Genomic DNA, 19429 nt, shown 5'->3' with positions numbered 1-19429 from the left:
ATAGTACAAATTTAGTTTTCTGCAAAAATCACCTTTTAATATCTGCAAATATGCACATTTTCATCCCAAATGCACACTTTTCAAAGTTGGTGTACATACTTCAATTCAAACAAAAGCTTCTAAACTAGTAGGCTGGGCTGCACAGAGAAGAGCTACTTACAGGTAGCTGTTAAGCTACTGGTAGCTCACAAGCTTCTCTTTGGAGAAGCCTGCTTTACACCAGTCACCAGTATCATTGTATGCATCGGGTGACGTATCAGCAGTAACGTCGTATAGCAGCTAGAGTTAATAGTTCCTGCATGGGTGGTCAATTTGCAGGTTTAGCAGAAGTGTATTTTAATGGCCTTACCACACATTAGGCTTTTCATAGAAATGTTTTAAAGCTCCGCTGAGTACATCCACTTCACTGTAATTCCTGTGGTGTACCTCAGGGGAGTACGTCCAATTATGAGGACAGAGGGCATCTGTGATGAGACCAGCCTAGATATAGGTGTGTTTCTACTCATTTTCCAGATTGCATTAGCATCAATAGCCCAATAAGATGAAGAAACTGACTTTGTTAGACCAGAATTCCAGGGTCAGAGGCCACTTTGCTCAGGTGCAGTAATAATGTCCAAAGATGCTCAAGAATACACCATCCAATAACAGAGGACCCTACCCTTCCAGGTAAGTAAAAATCCTTCCTTGGGATACCAGAGTGGTTGCCGAAGGAGTTGATCAATTGTCCAATCACCACTGAAGTCAGTGTGTACCATAACTGAAGTCCAAGTTCAGTAGGCAGTGGGCTACTCAAGGGAGAAAGTCACATGTTAGGATGACCATTTCATCCATGAATCCCATTAGGTGATGGTGGGGTAGAGCCTGCATCTCAGAGCTCACCAGTCATGCTAAAGATTGTCTAGTGGCAAGAGCAACTATGTGCATCGGGCACCTACTATGGGTTGTGACCAGTGGACTGCTGGAATAGTCTGGGTGAGTGATCAGAATTGTACACCCATGATCTTTCCACACCCACAAGGGCATGGAAGATTATTCCAACGGTTAAAGAAATGTGATCCTCTTCATGTCAACCAGATGAGAACCCAGGCCAAGAGCCAACCAACATTGAGAGTTCCCCAAACCTTCACATCGGCAGCCTGATGCCTTTATCAAAAACTGCAGTCCTTGAAGCTCTCCATGACCCAGGTGTTGTGATCAGGGTTCAGTGTTGCTTCTTCTATGCAGCTGACTAGGGCAACCTCATGGCTCCTGGGCACTTGGTTTGAAGTTCTCCGTTCTGGCCCTTGGATGCAGGTGACGTCACTCCTTTTAGAGGAAGCAGTCCAGCCCTTCTCACATGCATGCAGCTCTTCTTCTCCCAGACTTAACCCCTAGTCGGCGAAGTGGCGAAAAAGCAGCATTTCCACTGGTGGTTATTTTATCTTCCCCTCCTACATTGGCATGCAGTACCTCCTCGGATATCAGGTCAATCAGTTAACGGAACACCACCTGACCTGACCATTACCTCGGAGACAAGGTTTTGCCAATCAAAGTTGTTGCAGTTTTTTAAAATTCTTGTGTACCAATAGGTCTCGCATTACTGATAGTTTGAGATGTGGGTGTTGCGCATAATAATGCAAAGCCAATAGCTCCTACTTTCAGGAATGCCAGACAGTGCATTGCAAATGATTGCATAGTGAGCCAGGAACCAGCATTGTATGTCTCAGTGCAGTACCGCAAGCTGCTCCTAAACTCACTAGTGAGCAAGGCACCAGCATTGCATGTCTAGGTGAAGTACCGCAAGCTGTTCCTAGAGGTACCTAGTGAGCAAGACACCAGCACTGCTTATCTAGGTGCAGTACCACAAGCTGCGCCTAGATGTCCCTAGTGAGCATCATAAACTTTGAAGATATGGTAAAACCACCCTACCCATAATGCATTGCATGGAAGACAGTACCACTGTACATTCAATATATACAATTAGTAGCTTTGAAATGTGACAAAACAATTATTATAATAATAACGGATTAGGTTGTACTATATGTGGAAATGACGAAGGGAAATTAATAGAAGGTCCAATATAGATGGGTAGGTGCATTACTACAAGCTGCATCTAGAGGTCCCTAATGAGCATCAACCTTTTGGTCACATATGGTACTCCCCTAATGCATTGAATGCAAGACAGTACCATTAGTACATTCAAATAGCTATGTCCACATATACAATTAATAGCTAAGAACTGTGACAAAACAATTATTATAATCATTCTGATTAAGTTGTACTCTATGTGGTGCTGATGAAGGGAAATTTATAAACGGTCTAATATAAATGTGAGATGTGTAGGTGCAGTACCGCAAGCTGTGCCTAGATGTCCCTAGTGAGCATTATAAACTATGAAGATATAGTAAATCCACCCTACCCATAATGCATTGCATGGAAGACAGTACCGCTGTACATTCAATGTATACAATTAGTTGCTTTGAAATGTGACAAGGAATATGCTACTTACCAGTATGCATCTGTTCTTGGCATGTAGAGCTGCAGATCTATACACTGTGCATAGATCGCCATCTGGTGTTGGGCCCGGATGTTTGCAGTTTGTTTTTCTTCTTGGACAATGTTTGGAAGTCACGAGTTCGGTGACTCCTCCTTCGGTCCGTACTGCGCATGGGCTTCGGCTCCATCCTCAGATTGTTTTTTGCCAGCAGGGAAAAGATGGAGCGTAGTGATAATAGTAAAGAAACCCATGTGTGTTGTATCTAAATAAGATAGACTGGAACGGATACAGGTAGCCGGGGAGGCGGGTGGGCGTGTATAGATCTGCAGCTCTACATGCCAAGAACAGATGCATACTGGTAAGTAGCATATTCCGTTCGAGGCATATGAGCTGCAGATTATACACTGTGCATAGATTATATAGCAGTACCCAACCCTAGCGGCGACCACCGGTATCCGTTGCAGTGGTTTGAAACAGTGTCTTTAGTACAGCCTGGCCCACACTAGCTTGTTGTTTGGAGTGCACGTCTACACAGAAATGTTTTGTGAAGGTGTGCGGTGTTGACCATGTGGCTGCTTTGCAGATGTCATCTAAGGGTATGTTAACTAGAAAAGCCATAGAAGCCCCTATATTTCTTGTAGAGTGGGCTTTAGGTGGAACAGATAATGTTCTTTTTGCTTTGTGATAGCAAATTTGTATGCACTTTACAATCCACCTAGCTATCCCTGATTTTGAGATGGGGTTTCCTTTATGCGGTGGAGAGAACGAGACAAACAACTGTTTAGTCTTTCTGAAAGATTGCGGTGTATGTAGTAAAGTAAAGCCCTTTTAACATCAAGTGTATGTAGAGCCCTTTCTGCAACAGATTGAGGTTGCGAGAAAAAAAACGGTAATTCCACCGATTGATTGAGATGGAAGGGGAAATGACCTTGGGCAGAAATTTTGGATTTGTGCGAAGTATCACCTTGCTGTGATGTATCTGTAGAAAGGGTTCTTGTGTAGTGAACGCTTGTATTTCACTAACCCTTCTAAGGGAAGTGATAGCTACGAGAAAAGCTGTTTTTCAAGTAAGGAACTGTAGCTCACATTTATGCATTGGTTCGAAAGGCGGGCCCATCAGCCTTGTAAGAACTACGTTTAGATTCCACACAGTTGAGGGTGGTGCCCTGGGCGGAATTACTCTTTTAAGGCCTTCCATGAAAGCTTTAATAGCAGGCACTCTGAAAAGTGATAAATGCTGTCTGTTTTGCAGGTAAGCAGCAATTTCTGCTAGGTGTAGACGGATGGATGAGTACGCCAGGTTACACCTTTGAAGATGGAGCAGGTAGCATATGATGTGCTGTATGGATACATCTAAAGGGTTGATTGTATTGTTACGGCAGTAAACAACAAATCTCTTCCACTTAGCGGCATAGCATGCTCGAGTGGTAGGACATCTGGCTTCCCTGATAATGTTCATGCAATCAGGGGGAAGGTTAAGGTATCCAAATTCTAAGATTTCAGGAGCCAGATCGCAAGGTTGAGCTGAGCTGGGTCCGGGTGCCTGATTTCTCCATGGTTCTGGGTTAGGAGGCATAGGGACAGGTGCAGTTTTTGATGTGGTACCACTGAGAGCTGTAGTAGTGTGGTGTACCACGGCTGCCTGGCCCATGTTGGAGCTACCAGAATGAGTGTGAGAGAGTGCTGTTGTAGCTTCCTTACCACTAATGGAATTAGCGGGAGAGGTGGAAAGGCGTATGCAAATTTGCCTGACCAGTTCATCCATATCGCATTGCCTTTGGACAATGGGTGTGGGTATCTGGCGGCGAAGCTTGGGCATTTTTTGTTTTCGTGGGTGGCGAAGAGGTCTATCTGAGGATGCCCCCACTTGTGAAAGAATGGGTGAAGAACTTGTGGATGCAGTTCCCATTCGTGCATTTGCTGCGTTTGTCTGCTGAGCAGATCTGCCGTGGTGTTTTGTATCCCTGGGACGTGTTGTGCCAGGAGAAAGATTTTTTGTGGGATTGCCCATCTCCATATGCTCTGTGCTAACCGAGAGAGCTGTGGAGAGTGTGTCCCCCCCTGTTTTTGAAAGTAGTACATTGCAGTCATATTGTCTGTGCGAATGAGGACTGCTTTGGCTGAGATTTGTTTCTGAAACGATTTCAGGGCTAGAAAGATCGCCAATAACTCTAGATGATTGATGTGGAGTAACTTTTGTTGTGGCGTCCATAAACCTTGCACTGTGAGGTGTAATAGGTGCGCTCCCCAGCCGGAGAGCGATGCGTCCGTTGTTAGAATTACCTGAGGAACCAGGTCCAGGAACGGTCGCCCTTTGGAAAGGTTTGTGGTGTTCCACCACTGCAGAGAGCGATGGGTGCGACCGTCCACCAACATCAGATTCGTCAGCTGCCCCTGGGCCTGGTTCCACTGGCGTGCTAGGCACTCTTGGAGTGGACGCATGTGGAGTCTTGCATGAGGCACTATGAAGATGCAAGATGCCATCATCCCTATTAGCTTCATACACACTCTTGCTGGGAGAGAGTGCTGAAGAATGAATCTTTGGCGCAAGGCTTGTATGCTTGCGATTCTGGCTGAATTGGGATAGGCTATAGCTTTTGAGGTGTCTATAGTGGCACCGAGGTATTGCTTTGTGTGAGACGGTATCAGCTGGGACTTTTGGTGGTTCACCGTGAAACCTAGCTGGTGGAGTAGTTGGATGGTAGTGTTTGTATGTTGCACACACTGGTTGTAGGACGCGGCTTTTATTAGCCAGTCGGCCAAGTAAGGGAAGATGTGAATGTGTTGTCTTCTGAGGTGTGCCGCCACTACTGCTAGGCATTTGGTAAACACTCTTGGTGCGGTCGTGACCCCGAAGGGGAGAACCTTGAACTGATAATGTTGGCCGTCCACTACAAATCTGAGGTACTTTCTGTGAGATGGGTGTATTGGAATATGAAAGTATGCGTTTTTCAAGTCCAGGGTAGTGAGAAAGTCGTCCTGGCAGAGGAGTGGGAGAACTTGTTGGAGAGTTACCATGTGAAAATGGTCTGAATGTATGTATGCATTTAGAGGCCGGAGGTCTAGAATGGGCCGTAGGGTCTCGTCTCTCTTTGGTATCAGAAAGTATAGAGAGTAGACCCCTGAATTTTGTTGATTGATGGGGACCTGCTCTATAGCCTGTTTTTGCAGGAGGGAGATTACCTCTTGTTTGAGCAATGTGGTATGTTCTTGCGACATTGTACGGTGCCTGGGTGGAATATTTGGGGGGGTAGATGTTAGTTCGAGACAGTACCCTGACCGAATAATTTGGGTCACCCATTTGTCTGATGTTATGGTCTCCCAGGTTTGAAAAAAGTTTTGTAGTCTGCCCCCGACTGGAGTGGAATGGTCTGGGGGGAGCGGGGGAACGTCTGTGTGGGCGGTGTGGCAGAACGGGCAGTGTTGGTTTTGCCCCTGCCTTTATTATTGTTCCCTCTATATCCACCTCTTTGATAGCCCTTTGTGAAGGTATTCTGAGGAGGGGACTTGTAGGACGTGGAGGCGTTATCGGCAGAGTAACCCCTGCCCGTGCCACGAAAGGAGGAACGGCGAAAGGAGCGTCTAGGAGTGTGGGATTGTAATGCTCCCATAGACTTCGCCGTATCTGTATCCTTCTTCATTTTTTCCAGGGCTTCGTCTACTTTTGGGCCAAATAAGTGTTGTTGGTCAAAAGGGTGGTTCAATATAGATGCTTGGACCTCCGGCTTAAAGCCTGAGATTCTGAGCCAGGCGTGGCGGCGAAGCAGAACACTGGTGTTTATAGCCCTGGAAGTTGTGTCTGCTGCGTCAAGTGCACATTTAATAGAGGTGTTGGTAATTTTTATATTTTTCTGGGAGATGTTGCATGATAGCCTCCAGCTCATCATAGTGCACTCTGTCGTACCGTGCCAGCAGCGCTTGCGTGTTGGCAATGCGCCACATATTAGCAGCTTGCGAGGCGGTGCGTTTGCCTGACGCATCTAAGAGCTTGGACTCCTTAATCGGGTGGTGGAGCCTCCCCCGATGACTGAGAATTGGATCGCTTCCTAGCTGTTGATACCACTTATAAATGTCTAAGGGCGCAGGTCCTTTAATATAGGCAGGATCTGTGGGGGCTGCCTTATATTTCTTCTCTATTCTGGGGTTTAAGACCCTAGCCCTGACTGGGTCTTTGAAAACCTCTGCCGCATGTTTGGTCACCCCTTTAAGCATGGGTAATATGGCAGTAGATTTATCTGCGATGTCAAAAGTGTCAAGTAGGAAGTCTTCCTCAACTGGATCACTGTGTAACTCCACCCCATGATAATGTGCCGCCCGTTGTAACAAGTGGTGGAACCCCAGGGAGTCCTCTGGTGGGGATGGCCTGGATGGATAAAGATCATCCTGAGGCACATCTGGGACATCTGGATTATGATAATCCTCCCATGGGTCTGGCGTTCCTGGAGGAGTAGGGTCCTGTGGGGCATCTGTTGGATCATAGTATGGATCCCCTTGGTCATCAGGGTCTGGAGACGGGGTTGGAGAGCGGTGAGGCAAGGGTGGAGAAGGTGGGGGCAGAGATGGGGGAGGTGGAGGAGGCGGAGGTGGTGGGGAGGGTACTCTGAAAGGAGATGTGGCAGAGTCCTTCCGTTTTGGCGGTGGAGGAGGAGCTGGCTTGTCTAAATGTCTTTTCTTTGAAGACAAAGTCAAATGTCCAGTCTTTGGATCCTTTGTTAAAGTCTTTTGTCGAGGATCTGGCGTGAATAGCTCCTCCGGCACCGATTCATCTGTCTGTGCCGATGTTTTCGGAGCCGACGGCTTCTTTGGTTTCTCCGTGCCATGCTTTTTCAGGGCCTCTGATTTTTTGTTTGGTGCCGAGGCAGGCTTCGGCACGGGAGCGTCGGTGCCGAGGGATTTATGTTTGGTCGGCACCGAGAGGCTGGATTTCGACACCGATGGCTTCGGAACGGAGCTTGGTGTGGATTTCTTCGGTGCCGAAGGGTGTTTTTCGGCGCCGCTAGTAGGCTGGCTCGAGCCCGAGCCGCCGGGAGACTTATGATGCCTCTTCACCGGGCCTGAAGGTGGGGTGATGGAAGCGGTATGTTTGGTTTTGCCTAGGCCCGGAGGCGAAGGTGTAACCGGAGTCTCTTTCGGTATGGGCGCGGGAGTGGGAGGAGGTAGAATACTCACGACCCTCTGCGCCGGGGTGATCTCCTCCACGTCGGAGTCGTCGGCCTTGGAAGCGCTGACTATGTCGTCTTCCTGTTCAGTGTGGTGCTGTCCCGAAGCTCCGATGTCTTCTCCGAAGATGTCAGGTGGAGCCGAGGTCGATGAGTGCGCCATGGTGCGTTGAGCTCGTCGATCTTGAATAGTCTTTTTCGATCGAAAAGACTTGCAGGTGGGACAGTCTCGGGCCTCGTGTTCGGGAGAGAGGCAGAGGTTGCACACCTGATGTAGATCGGTGTGGGGAAATTTAGACCCACATTTTGGGCACTTCTTAAAGAGAGTCCTTTCCATCGGCCGAGACCGGAGTCGAGATAGGCCCGAAGGCCGCTGCCGATGTCTGAAATCGAGGAAGTGCCGAAGAGAGAGATAAAGAAGATGATTTTGTCAGAAGAATCTCGATGGACGAGGATTTTCCGTCGAAGGTCGAACTGGAAAGGTTCGAAGCCGGAGCACAAAGTATCACATCCGAACCCGATGGCGGAAAAAAAAAATCTGAGGATGGAGCCGAAGCCCATGCGCAGTACGCACCGAACTCGTGACTTCCAAACATTGTCCAAGAAGAAAAACAAACTGCAAACATCCCGGCCCAACACCAGATGGCGATCTATGCACAGTGTATAATCTGCAGCTCATATGCCTCAAACACAAATTATTATTTTAATTCCGGATTAGGTTGCTCTCTATGTGGAGCTGATGAAGGGAAATTTATAGAAGGTCTAACAAAGACGTGTAGGTGCAGTACGGCAAGCTGCGCCTAGAGCTCCCTAGTGAGCAAGGCACCAGCACTGCATGTCTAGGTGCAGTACCACAAGTTGTTCCTTGAGGTCCCTAGTAAGCAAGGCACCAGCACTGTTTGACGAGGTGCAGCACCGCCAGCTGCTCCTAGAGGTCCCTAGTGAGCATTATAAACTTTGAAGATATGGTAAATCCACCATACCCATAATGCATTGCATGCAAGACAGTACCACGAGTACATTTAAATAGCTATATCCATATATACAATTAGTTGCTTTGAATTGTGACAAAAGAATTATATTAATTCCGGATTAGGTTAGGTTGTACTCTATGTGGAGCTGATAAAGAGAAATTTATAGAAGGTCTAATATAAATGTGAGATGTGGTAGGTGCAGTACTGCAGCTGCTCCTAGAGGTCCCTAGTAAGCAAGGCACCAGCACTGCCAGTACCGCAAGCTGCTCCTAGAGGTCCCTAGTGAGCATCACAAACTTTTGGTCACATATGGTACTCCCATTAAGCATTGCAGGCAAGACAGTACCACGAGTAAATTCAAATAGCTATGTCCATATATACAATAATTGCTTTGAAATGTGACAAAACAATTATTATAATAATTCCGGATTAAGTTGTACTCTATGTGGAGCTGATTAAGGGAAATTTATAGAAGCTTTAATATAAATGTGAGATGTGTAGGTGTAGTACCGCAAGCTGCGCCTAGATGTCCCTAGTGAGCATGATAAACTTTGAAGATATGGTAAATCCACCCTACCCATAATGCATTGCATGCAAGACAGTACCACATTACTTTGAAATGTGACAAAATAATATTTATATTAATTCCGGATTAGGTTGTACTCTATGTGGAGCTGATGAAGGCAAATTTATAGAAGGTCTGTTATAGATGTGTAGCTGCATTACCCCGGTCACATGTGGTACTCCCCTAATGCATTGCATGCAAATGCAAGACAGTACCGCAAGTACATTCAAATTACTATGTCCTTGTATACACAAATAAAAGCTTTGAAATGTGACAAAATAATTATTATATTAATTCCTGATTAGGTTGTACTCTATGTGGAGCTGATGAAGGGAAATTGATATAAGGTCCAATATAAATGTGAGATGTGTAGGTGCAGTACCGCAAGCTGTGCTTCGATGTCCCTAGTGAGCATCATAAGCTTTGAAGTTATGGTAAATCCACCCGACCCATAATGCATTGCATGGAAGACTGTACCACAGTACATCAATATATACAATTAGTAGCTTTGAAATGTAACAAAAGAATTATTATATTAATTCCGGATTAGGTTGTACTCTATGTGGAGCTGATGAAGGGAAATTTATAAAAGATCTCATATAAATGTGAGACGTGCTAGTGAATAAAGTAATCATTGCTAACCTTGTTTAGGACCAAGTGCGTATCCTTTCTGAAGGCCTTTAAGAAAATAGTGCCTTGAGGTTGTAATTAAAACCTAGGGCGTAACACCACATGTAATAGGGGGTGTCCTAATGGGAGGTTACACAAAGAGACATGGAGTTACTAAGGAGGGACTACAAAGCCTAATAACCAATTTGAAGCCACCATTTAACAAGCAATGGCATAGCCAATAGGTCTCGCATTTGGGACCTTTAAGTGTTTAGCCATGCAACAGTTGTATAACTAAATACTTATAAGGTCCCAAAAGCGAGACCTATTGGCTATGCAAAGCAGGCGTGCGGCCGCGAAAATGATCGCGATCAAACATCAAAGCGGCCGTGCGGCTGCGAAAGTAAAAGTAATCGCGGTAAAGCGCGGCGAGCGCGCACATGCACTGTAGCTCTAGGCTGTCCTGGTAGCACTTTTTGGAGCCCTCTCAAAAGTCTCGCCAGACCAGCGCATGCGCTGGGTCAGGCGACATCTAAAAAGGACAGGAGCCAATTAAAAAGATGGGCGGGAAGTAGGCGGAGCTTTATTCACATATCCTGAATGCAGCAGGATTCAAAGAGACAGCGCATGTGCTGCCTAGGCGAGACCTAAAAACAAAAAAGAGATGAACATTGATGTCATGAGCTCTTTTCTCTCCCCTGGGATCAGTTTCAACTGGCCCAGGAAGATTACTTTGAGTGCAGACTGGAAGACCATGGCAGGCATGCTGGTCATCAATTTAGAAAGTGGAGAAGTGGATTTCACTCTGGCAGAAACGGATCTGCAATTTCAGGGCTGGCCAAAGCACAAAATCTCTAAGGAGGACCTTGGTTAACTACCCCATCCACCAGGTTCTACCTCATGTTGGGACTGGGAGATGTGTCTTCATCAGGACTTAACCAGCCCGAAAAACACCTATACACCCATAGAAACGCCAACATCCACTAGTCAAGCGTGTCAGAGTACAACAAGCAAACTCTTAAGATAACACTCAGAAACATTACACATCCCAGATATCATAAAGGCAAAGCATTCCACTTGCAAGGAATTGCGCATACCTTACAGAGGATGAGCCAGTAGGCAATCTCCCTGCAAGACTACAGGTAAAAAAGCATGTTCCTCAATTAAAGATGACATTGCCAGCACGGTTAGTCTGCAAATAGCCTGGGGGAGTGACTGTAATCATCGTATCAACCTCATAAAGAGGGGTTCAGTTTGGTGTGACCCGAGACAATGGAGCCCAATTCTTGTGTTGCGAAGTCGAGCTCACAGAGGGAAATATACACAAGGCTGTACAGAATGGGTACAAGGCCAGGCTGGAACAGCTTTTCAAAGATAAACAGGAGGCTTTTATCTCAACAATGAGCAATGTGCACAGGAGCTAAAAAGGGCATGGCTAGGGCACACAGGAGGTAGGCGATGTGTCTCTTCTACCCAAATGTAAAAACTGCCCATGCAAATTTCTGATCCTGCTACTGGATTGCAAAGGGGTCTCAGACACTATTGGATGGCATAAAGGCAAACTGTTAAGAACTCAGAGTACCTTTGGGAAACAGAGGAGTTTCTTTTTATATAGTTAAACATTCAATAGTTGTTTTACTATTCAATACAGAACACATTTTTTATACCAAATAGATAACTCTGCTATTATTTGTAAATGGCTCAGACGATATATATCAACAACATTAGTTAATAACTTTTTAAATGAAACCAGACAATAGCAAGCATATTTCACTTAATTGCCTTTTTGACACACAATTTTCCCCCCGAAGTCTTATATAGCTTAAACTTGACCCGAAATCAGGTATCAGAGCACTTTACATGAGCACCAGTTGCGTTACATGTGGACACATTCATTTTTGTTAGGCAAGGGGAGATTAAGTGATTTGCCCAGAATAACAGGATGTTGAGCGTCATTGACGAGACTCGAACCCAGTTCCCCAGATTTGAAGTCGACCGCCCTAACCGTTAGGCTACATCCTTTCCCCAAATGCATTTATTGCATTGCATGGGGGATGCACAAATTGGTGATGTACTGGATATATTAGCCAGAAGAAACCATTTTATAAAGTGATTACAAATTAGAAATGATTCCAAATGTACTAAAGACATCACAATAAGAACAAGCATTGGCATAGCCAATAGGTCTCTCCTTTTGGACGTTATAAGTGTGTGGCATGCAATGATATTGCACATAACACAAATACAATAATATACAGGCACTCAAGCAATTGTTGCTAATGTTTCCCCCTCTGAACAGTGCTCATCTTATTAAAATGTGTGTCCCGTTTGCATGTCCAAGATTTCCACATAACACCAATAACGTACGTTTGAATGCTTACTTCCTACATACTAACATACTGACCATTGAATGGCCTGGGAGCTGGAGGAGGGGAGGCTGAATGTTTCCCCTTTTTGCTGCAAAATTTCACTCATTTACACATGTGTAATATTTTTACATAAATTCAACAAGAGGGAATAATGGAAACAATTATAAAACTAGCTAGTCCCTCAAAATTATATCCATACTCAAATTGAGATAGGTACAGGGAGCTGTGCCCAGCACAACCATAAGATGCCTTATAATTAAAGCACCTTAAAAGTTGTTTGTCACACCCTTCCTCTATTGCAGCCCCCAGAGCACCCACACCACTGAATCGCTTATTGGAAGCCACATATTTGCTTTCAGGGTGTCTTTCCAGCTGCATTCTGCCCATCACACTTGTGTGGGCGTGAACTGGGGTGAGAGAATCCCAAAAGAATCCCATGCTCGCAGAGGTGTGACTAAAAAAATACACAAAAAATGAGATTGTGAGAAAACCTTTTGCCTTACAACGACCTCCAGTTTTACAAGGTATTTGGGTTAAAATTTAAATTGAAGAAAAAAAAAACTACTCTAGCAAGAAATGCCAGCCTTCCTCGATCCAATGTGCACGATATAAAAATGCACCTATTTTTTTTGTTTAAACCCTGCAACAAGCGAGGCCAAATGTCAACAACATTCAGCAGGACGTGGAAAAGACCTCACCATATTTTCCTCGCTTTTCATTGGAGCAGGGAGGCATTCTGTCGCCAAACAGCACTTTCTTTTATCGCATTTAACATTTCTTTTTAAAAGAAGACCCCCTCGATGTCATATACCATTATTACGTTAAAAGACGCAAAAAACAACAACAAGGGATGGAAGGCTAATGGCAGGGTAAGCAACAATAAAAAGACAGGGAAAGGGGGGTGTATGTGCAGACCAGGACTGCGCGGCTTCATTGAAAACACGACCCTAGTCAGAATTTATAAATCCTCCCCTCAGGTTTTCAAAAGAATAGTCACAGTTGAACTCCACCCCATGCATGTACTTGCGGCTCGTCACTGTGCATTTAAAGACAGCACCCCAGAACTTAGGTGACTATGCGTACTTCGGTGGCCATGTTGAAGTTTTGATAATTCATTACATTTATTATTATTTTTTTAATATCCTTAGTAACAAGGCGAACGGTGTTGCTTGGAACTTTTCACCGCTGTGCAGGAGGCTTGTGAGAGGTGCGAATCGATACTAGTAGTGCGTGCACACCACAGAGGAGCGGGGGCAAGCGAGCGCGGCAGCAAAGCAAACGCGCATAATTAAAAGCAGATGCCGCTGCTGCGCGTAACAGACACCAGTGGGAAGTGGGCGGAGTAAAGGCAGGACATGCGCCCGCCTTTGCACAATTGAGTGCTGTATTTTTTTTTTTTTTTAAACACACGCAAAAGCCAATTTTAGCTGACAAAAACAAAAGCACATGCACAAGCGTGTGGTCAGCTTTCTGAAGCCCCTACATGAGGTCTCTCGCTGCGCAAACAGTGCTGCGCGAGCAGTGCTGTGCACTGCAATGCTAGGCGCGAGACCTAAAAACTAAAGGGCACATTCTGCCCACTGCTTCAAGCACATTCTTGTAACCACTAATTTGATCTCACAGACCACGTTTTAGTCCTACCTGAATGGAGCATGAGATCCAGCACGTAGAGCCAAAAGCAATTTAAATTTCAGAACGGTTTTGAATTGCTAAATGGTTGAGTCCCAAGCCTTTATGATGTTGACATTACCAGTTTTAGGACCTTATTTCTTCACTATTTTCACATCCAATTTGAATATTCAGTAATTGCCTTTTGATTAGAGTATTTTAATCTGTGCACTTACTTATGTATGGTGCCATCCCTGGATCCAACGTGGTTATCATCGTCTCTACCGAGTGTTTGGTTTTATCAAACACAGACTTTACCATTGGATTATCTGCTACACCCTATCACAAGACAAAAGATATCATAAAATGCGATATATTTACACATACTGAGTCTGTAACAATACAATTATGTTATGTCATTTGTACATATTTAAACATGTTGCAAAAATGTCACTTCATTGCCTTAAGCAGTGCAAGCATGACCACCAGTCATGGGATATTAAAACTTCAAAGAATAATATATGTACATGGTCTATAGCTATCTGTTTAATTTGACCTCAAAAAGTACACAGACGGCATATTACACCCTCTTTTGTAGCTAAACTACTGCAAGACAATGTGACTACAAATGCAATTTTACTTCTTGAGGCTATTAGGCAGAGTCAAACACTATAAAAGAATTACACCACTTGCTCAACCCAGTATTTAAAAGTAAAAATGGTTCCTGGTGTTGGTGAGAGGGCGTGAGCCAATTAATACAAACAAATGTATCGAGTTTTCGAGGAGGTTAGAGGAGTTTCATAAGTTCAAAGGGGCCTTCACAAAAGCTTATACATAAAATCTATACTGCAGTTGTGTCTAGTTTAATACAGTAACAGAGTACTCGTATATTAGCAGTCATATGAGACCCTGGGATAAGTGCAGATACAAGGTTGTTGAATGTTAAAACTCTTCAGTAACAGAGTTCAAACATGTCACTGTGAAGGCTCTACAAAGCACTTGGTACAATAAATGCATTATGGCTAGAGATCTACCCACATGTCCAGATATATGTTTCTTATCTGTAACTGAGCCAAATTATAAAGTGGGCATTATAAACTTATTTTCTGAGGAGACGTGGGGGCTGACGTGATAAGAGTTTCGAGTACGGACAGATTCTCAAGAGATTACTCAGACCTAATAAGCGTAGATCTGCATATTATATACGTACATATAAAAGTTAGCTCCACTGTCTGAGTAATTTTGCTAATGGTGCCACATACATTTACAGAAAACGAGGTATAGAATGGAGCATTAAAGCACACCATATTTGATTGTCTTGGTCTCCAACTGAAAATTTGAGTCACAGACTGGGGCAGATTTTTCAAGAATGATTTAAATCATTTTAATGACTAATTTTTTTGAATCTTTTTTATTGGCATCTTCATATTGCCAAACAACATGAACAGTGCATTAGCATCCTGAGCGGCAACAACAAAGCTATGCAGTTCAGCATACAATCCAGCTTATTAACAGGTAAGATAACAAATGAGGTACTGGTGATAGTTCTTGAAGGATTGCCCTTGTAATGATTGCAGCAGTACCATGTCAGACATTATGACATACTACAGCTTAGCCATATTAGCGATGGTGCTTTACTTAATCAAACTGTGGGCGTGGGGTACAACAAAATGAGGACAAAGTAACCAAAGGAGGGATAGGGTAGTCGCCTGAGACCCGCTGCCACGTGTGTTAAAGGGGGAGGCGGCCTTGCAGCATCTCCATAATGTGGAATCACAGGTTAGTAAGTGAGGCCAGTTCTGTGTGCGTGTACTACCAATTGCTAAGCGCAGAGTTCTTGATCCTGTTCCCTGTCTTGGGACCCCTCCTCGGTGACAGTAGCCATGCCCTGCAAACTCGACACCATAGCGTCCCAGTGATGTGCCAGAGGAAACCTGCGGATCCCAAGCAAGTCCTCTCGGAGTAATGCAACCGCCTCCACCCCATCCCATTTAAGCAGGGAACGGCGCCAGGCTATGGTGTGAGGAGCCGTCGGGGACTTCCACCTCTTGGTGATTAGGCTCTGTGTTTCTTACTCCTACTGAACAAATGCAGTATGTGTGAATCCCAGTGAAGGGGGGATATCGCGAGAGATACAGGTAGCTAGTGTAGATGTCACGGTAGCCCAGTATTCGCGCAGGTCAGGGCAGTGCCACAACATGTGAAGTATGTCTGCGATCAATAGGCGGCACCTAGGACAGGCTGTATCTGATCTAGCAAAGTACTTATTGATTTGGGCTGGGGCGAGGTATGCCCGGTGCAATATAAAAAAATAGAAATTGTTTAAAGAGATGGTTACGTTGTATATGTGTCGGACCTCCCCGGGCGGCCAACCATTCTCTGTCCGTGAATACTCTCCCTAAGGCTTCCTCCCAGTGTTGCTTCAGGGGGTCAGGTCAATTTCTGTGAGTTGGCAGAGTGAGGACGCGAACCAACGAGTCAAGTGCCCCCAGTTTCCCATCACATGTAGGTACTGTATTGTATGGTGTGTGGGCGGTTCCTGAGCGAGATTACCCAACTTAGCTGCCAGCGAGGCTATAATCGCCTGATATAATAACTGTCCTGGGTACATGTTCTCCTCCGACATGAGTTCCTGGTATGGAATGAGTGAGTCATCCTGGTTAAGGTCTCCCATATCTTGGATACCGTCTGTGTCCCAGTGACGCAATTCAGTTACTGTGGTGCATATGTCACCCCGTGGTGTACCCAGTAATGGGATGGCGGGGGCATATGGTGTGAGGGTCCTGGTGAACTATCGGGCGATCTACTGGAGCTGGGAGGCCAGATAGTAATGTTCGAAATTGGGCACCGCCAACCCCCTTTAGTCTGCCGATAAATAGAGTTTCCCAATGGATACTTTGTGTCTGGACGTTCCCCATAAAAAGTCCATTATTACCCCTTCCCATTTGCGAAAGACGGGAGGGGAAATAATATTAATAGATAAGGTAGTGAAATGGTAGAGGAGATAAGGGAGAACTCATTTTTATGAGGGCAACCCTGCCCGAGATCGCCAGTGAGAGTGTCTTCCAGAATCATTTTAATGACTAATGATTGCAACCGAACTCCTCAAGATGAGATACCAATAAGGTTTAGTTAATTGTATCAAACAGGGTAGGCAGATCTAAAAGCAGTCAGGGGTCCGTCTTGCCCCGATCTGGCTTTTGCCTGAGATCATCAAGCACTGGGACAATTACTATCTCTGTGCTATGGCCAGTTCCAAAACCTGCTTGCTGAGAATGGAGGGTAGCTTGCGAATCCACGAAAATTATAGCAACAAAATTAGGGCAATAGTCTGGCTCTGATGCAAAAGCATGGATATTTTCAGTAGAGGCTTTACCAGAGCAGATTTCCAGCTAGTGGGCAACAACCTCTGCGTCAGTGGAGGGTTGAACAATGAGGTAATCTTGTTTTAAGGAATGGGGCTGTTTGCTGTATATTCATAGCCAGGGTAGGGTCCTTGGGAGAACCTGAAGATTGTCTTATCAATTGCCACAAAAATGTCAGTGGGGGAGCCTTAAACAAAAAGGAGGTAATGTTGTGTGAGCTTTTCCTGCGATTTGGCGACCACAACCGGACTGGACAGATATTTGATCAATAATGAGATTCCCAACTGTATCTATCTTTTGACAGAAAAATTTGAGTCTGTTGCAAAAAGCTTAAGAAGAATTTTAAATGCTGTTTAGGGGGGTGGGGAGAGTCAAATACTTGACTGACAAAGTGTGCCCAAGAAGTATTGACCGCTTCGGAAATTTTACAAGCAAAATGGTTTAATTGCTTGCAAAACTACTATTTTGTCAGATTTGAGCACCGCGAAATAGTGAACTTTATCACAATAAGCGATATCCCACTGCAGTCTAGCTTTGATAAATTAACCATCTATTCAGTTCACGGTCCTCAACTTGGCAAGCACGAAGATGGTGTAAGCAGACAGTGAAGTTTTCACCTGTTCTTCAAGAGGTGACTACCTTCGGAACGAAATTCCAGATCTGGCAGACAATTTAGAAAGCTGTGCAGAAATTAGCACACTCCACAATGAAAAATTCCAGGCCTGAATGATAGACGGCTTGAGGTTGAAAGAAAACACAAAGAACTAATGTATGAAATGAAGGAATAGGAGGAAAAGTGGTGACCCTTTACACAAACCTAAAAGAGGATCTGGAAACTGACCTCTGATTTAGGGGACTGCTGAAAAATTTATCAAATTTAACACCAAAATAGCTTTTTGGATAATAGGAAATAGCCCTGAAGAAGTCACATTGTCTTCAAGACAAAATGTACTGGCTGAGTTTATTAACATTACAGGAGAGTTATAGAGTACACTATGACTACAAACAAGTATTCTCGTATTCGATTGACTGTACAGTTGTTTTGAAATATATATGAAATACCCATTATCTTCTTGGCTAAACAGTTTACGGAGTGGTTCTCCCATATTTGTGTATATTGGTCCTTCAGTTACTGCTTGGCATAACATTTTCACTCCTTTTAGTCAAAGAAATCTCAAAATAATTATGTTTCCAGCCATTTCCAGAACTGGAGACAGCCGTGTTTTGCTTTCAGTGTTCGGCTGAGAGCATTCCAGAGCTTACGCCCTTGACCCACTTGGCTTCAATTTAGTGTTTTTTTTTCCCCTCATTTTGCGAATTTATTAATCTGACAACTGTAGCTGCCACTTATAGAAATGCCATTTTTTTTAGAGGTAGAGTGAATCTCTATCAAGTATGCCAACTGAATAATGTGCACCATGCTGAAGTTAATTCTGCACTCTCATAGCAATCATGGGGAGCTTGTATAGCTTTATGTATTTGCAGAGTGCATCGCAAGTGAATTGTAGACTCACAAAAATGGGGAGGTGTATATATAAAGGTGGAATGTAAAGAAGATAGAATGAAAGGGGGGAGGGTAAGAGAACGACAGGATATCAATATTTAATCTTTTACTTCAATAACAATAGACTTCTGACAGTTCTTTATAGATCTTTCAACACAGTAATTCCCATGGCACTTTCAAGCAGGTGTAGTTCAATATTTTTGTGGTGTTGTGAGGGGTGAATGCTGAGCCCATCATTCTGTCCTTCAGGCTGACTCTCAGAGCTCCACTGTTTAGGCTACCTCAACAGCTTATCAGCATGGGTTATACCCAGAGCCTACGGATTTTCATTCTTACCTATTCTAATAAGGTTGGTTGAAACTGGAGAGACCATTGATGTGTGCTGTCTCTCTGAACGCAAGTCGTAAACAGGATCCACATCTCATAGTATTTAGAATCTTTATTGTGGTCTAAAACTGACAATTTCTCCAATGAGTTGATCTGCCATATCTTATTCCACCACAGAGGCAAAAAAGGCATTGGACAGGGGGGCGGTATTTCTACAGTTTTGATATGGTCAAGCTAGCCGCTAAAAACATGCAAGCTGCCAGATGACTTGTGAGAGACAGGAGGGGATGTTCACCTGTATCACCAAGTTCATAAAAAATAATGTTAAGAGGTCGAGCAGTATTGCCAATCCTGTCATTTTACAGGTCAGGTTTACTATTTTCTTCTAAAGACCTGAGCATTGGGATAGAGCCATAAAACGAATGATAGTGTGCCTTTCTGCCCACAGTCTTTTCAGCAGTTATCAGTGCCCC

At 44.4% G+C, this 19429-nt stretch overlaps 1 protein-coding gene across 2 annotated transcripts in view; it reads right to left on the bottom strand.

The window, feature by feature from the left end:
• The window catches only part of PRRC1 (proline rich coiled-coil 1), a 191292-nt gene that overhangs the window by 81922 nt on the left and 89941 nt on the right, over positions 1-19429 (bottom strand). For both annotated transcript variants that reach the window (XM_085632703.1, XM_085632704.1), the window contains exon 5: positions 13997-14099. In XM_085632703.1, coding sequence (XP_085488829.1) covers positions 13997-14099 — 103 coding nt within the window. The remainder of the gene's footprint in view (positions 1-13996; positions 14100-19429) is intronic.

The sequence above is a fragment of the Triturus cristatus genome, chromosome 2_1, assembly GCF_964204655.1.
Source record: "Triturus cristatus chromosome 2_1, aTriCri1.1, whole genome shotgun sequence".
NCBI classification, from domain to species: domain Eukaryota; kingdom Metazoa; phylum Chordata; class Amphibia; order Caudata; family Salamandridae; genus Triturus; species Triturus cristatus.
This window is presented reverse-complemented; position numbering and strand designations above follow the sequence as displayed.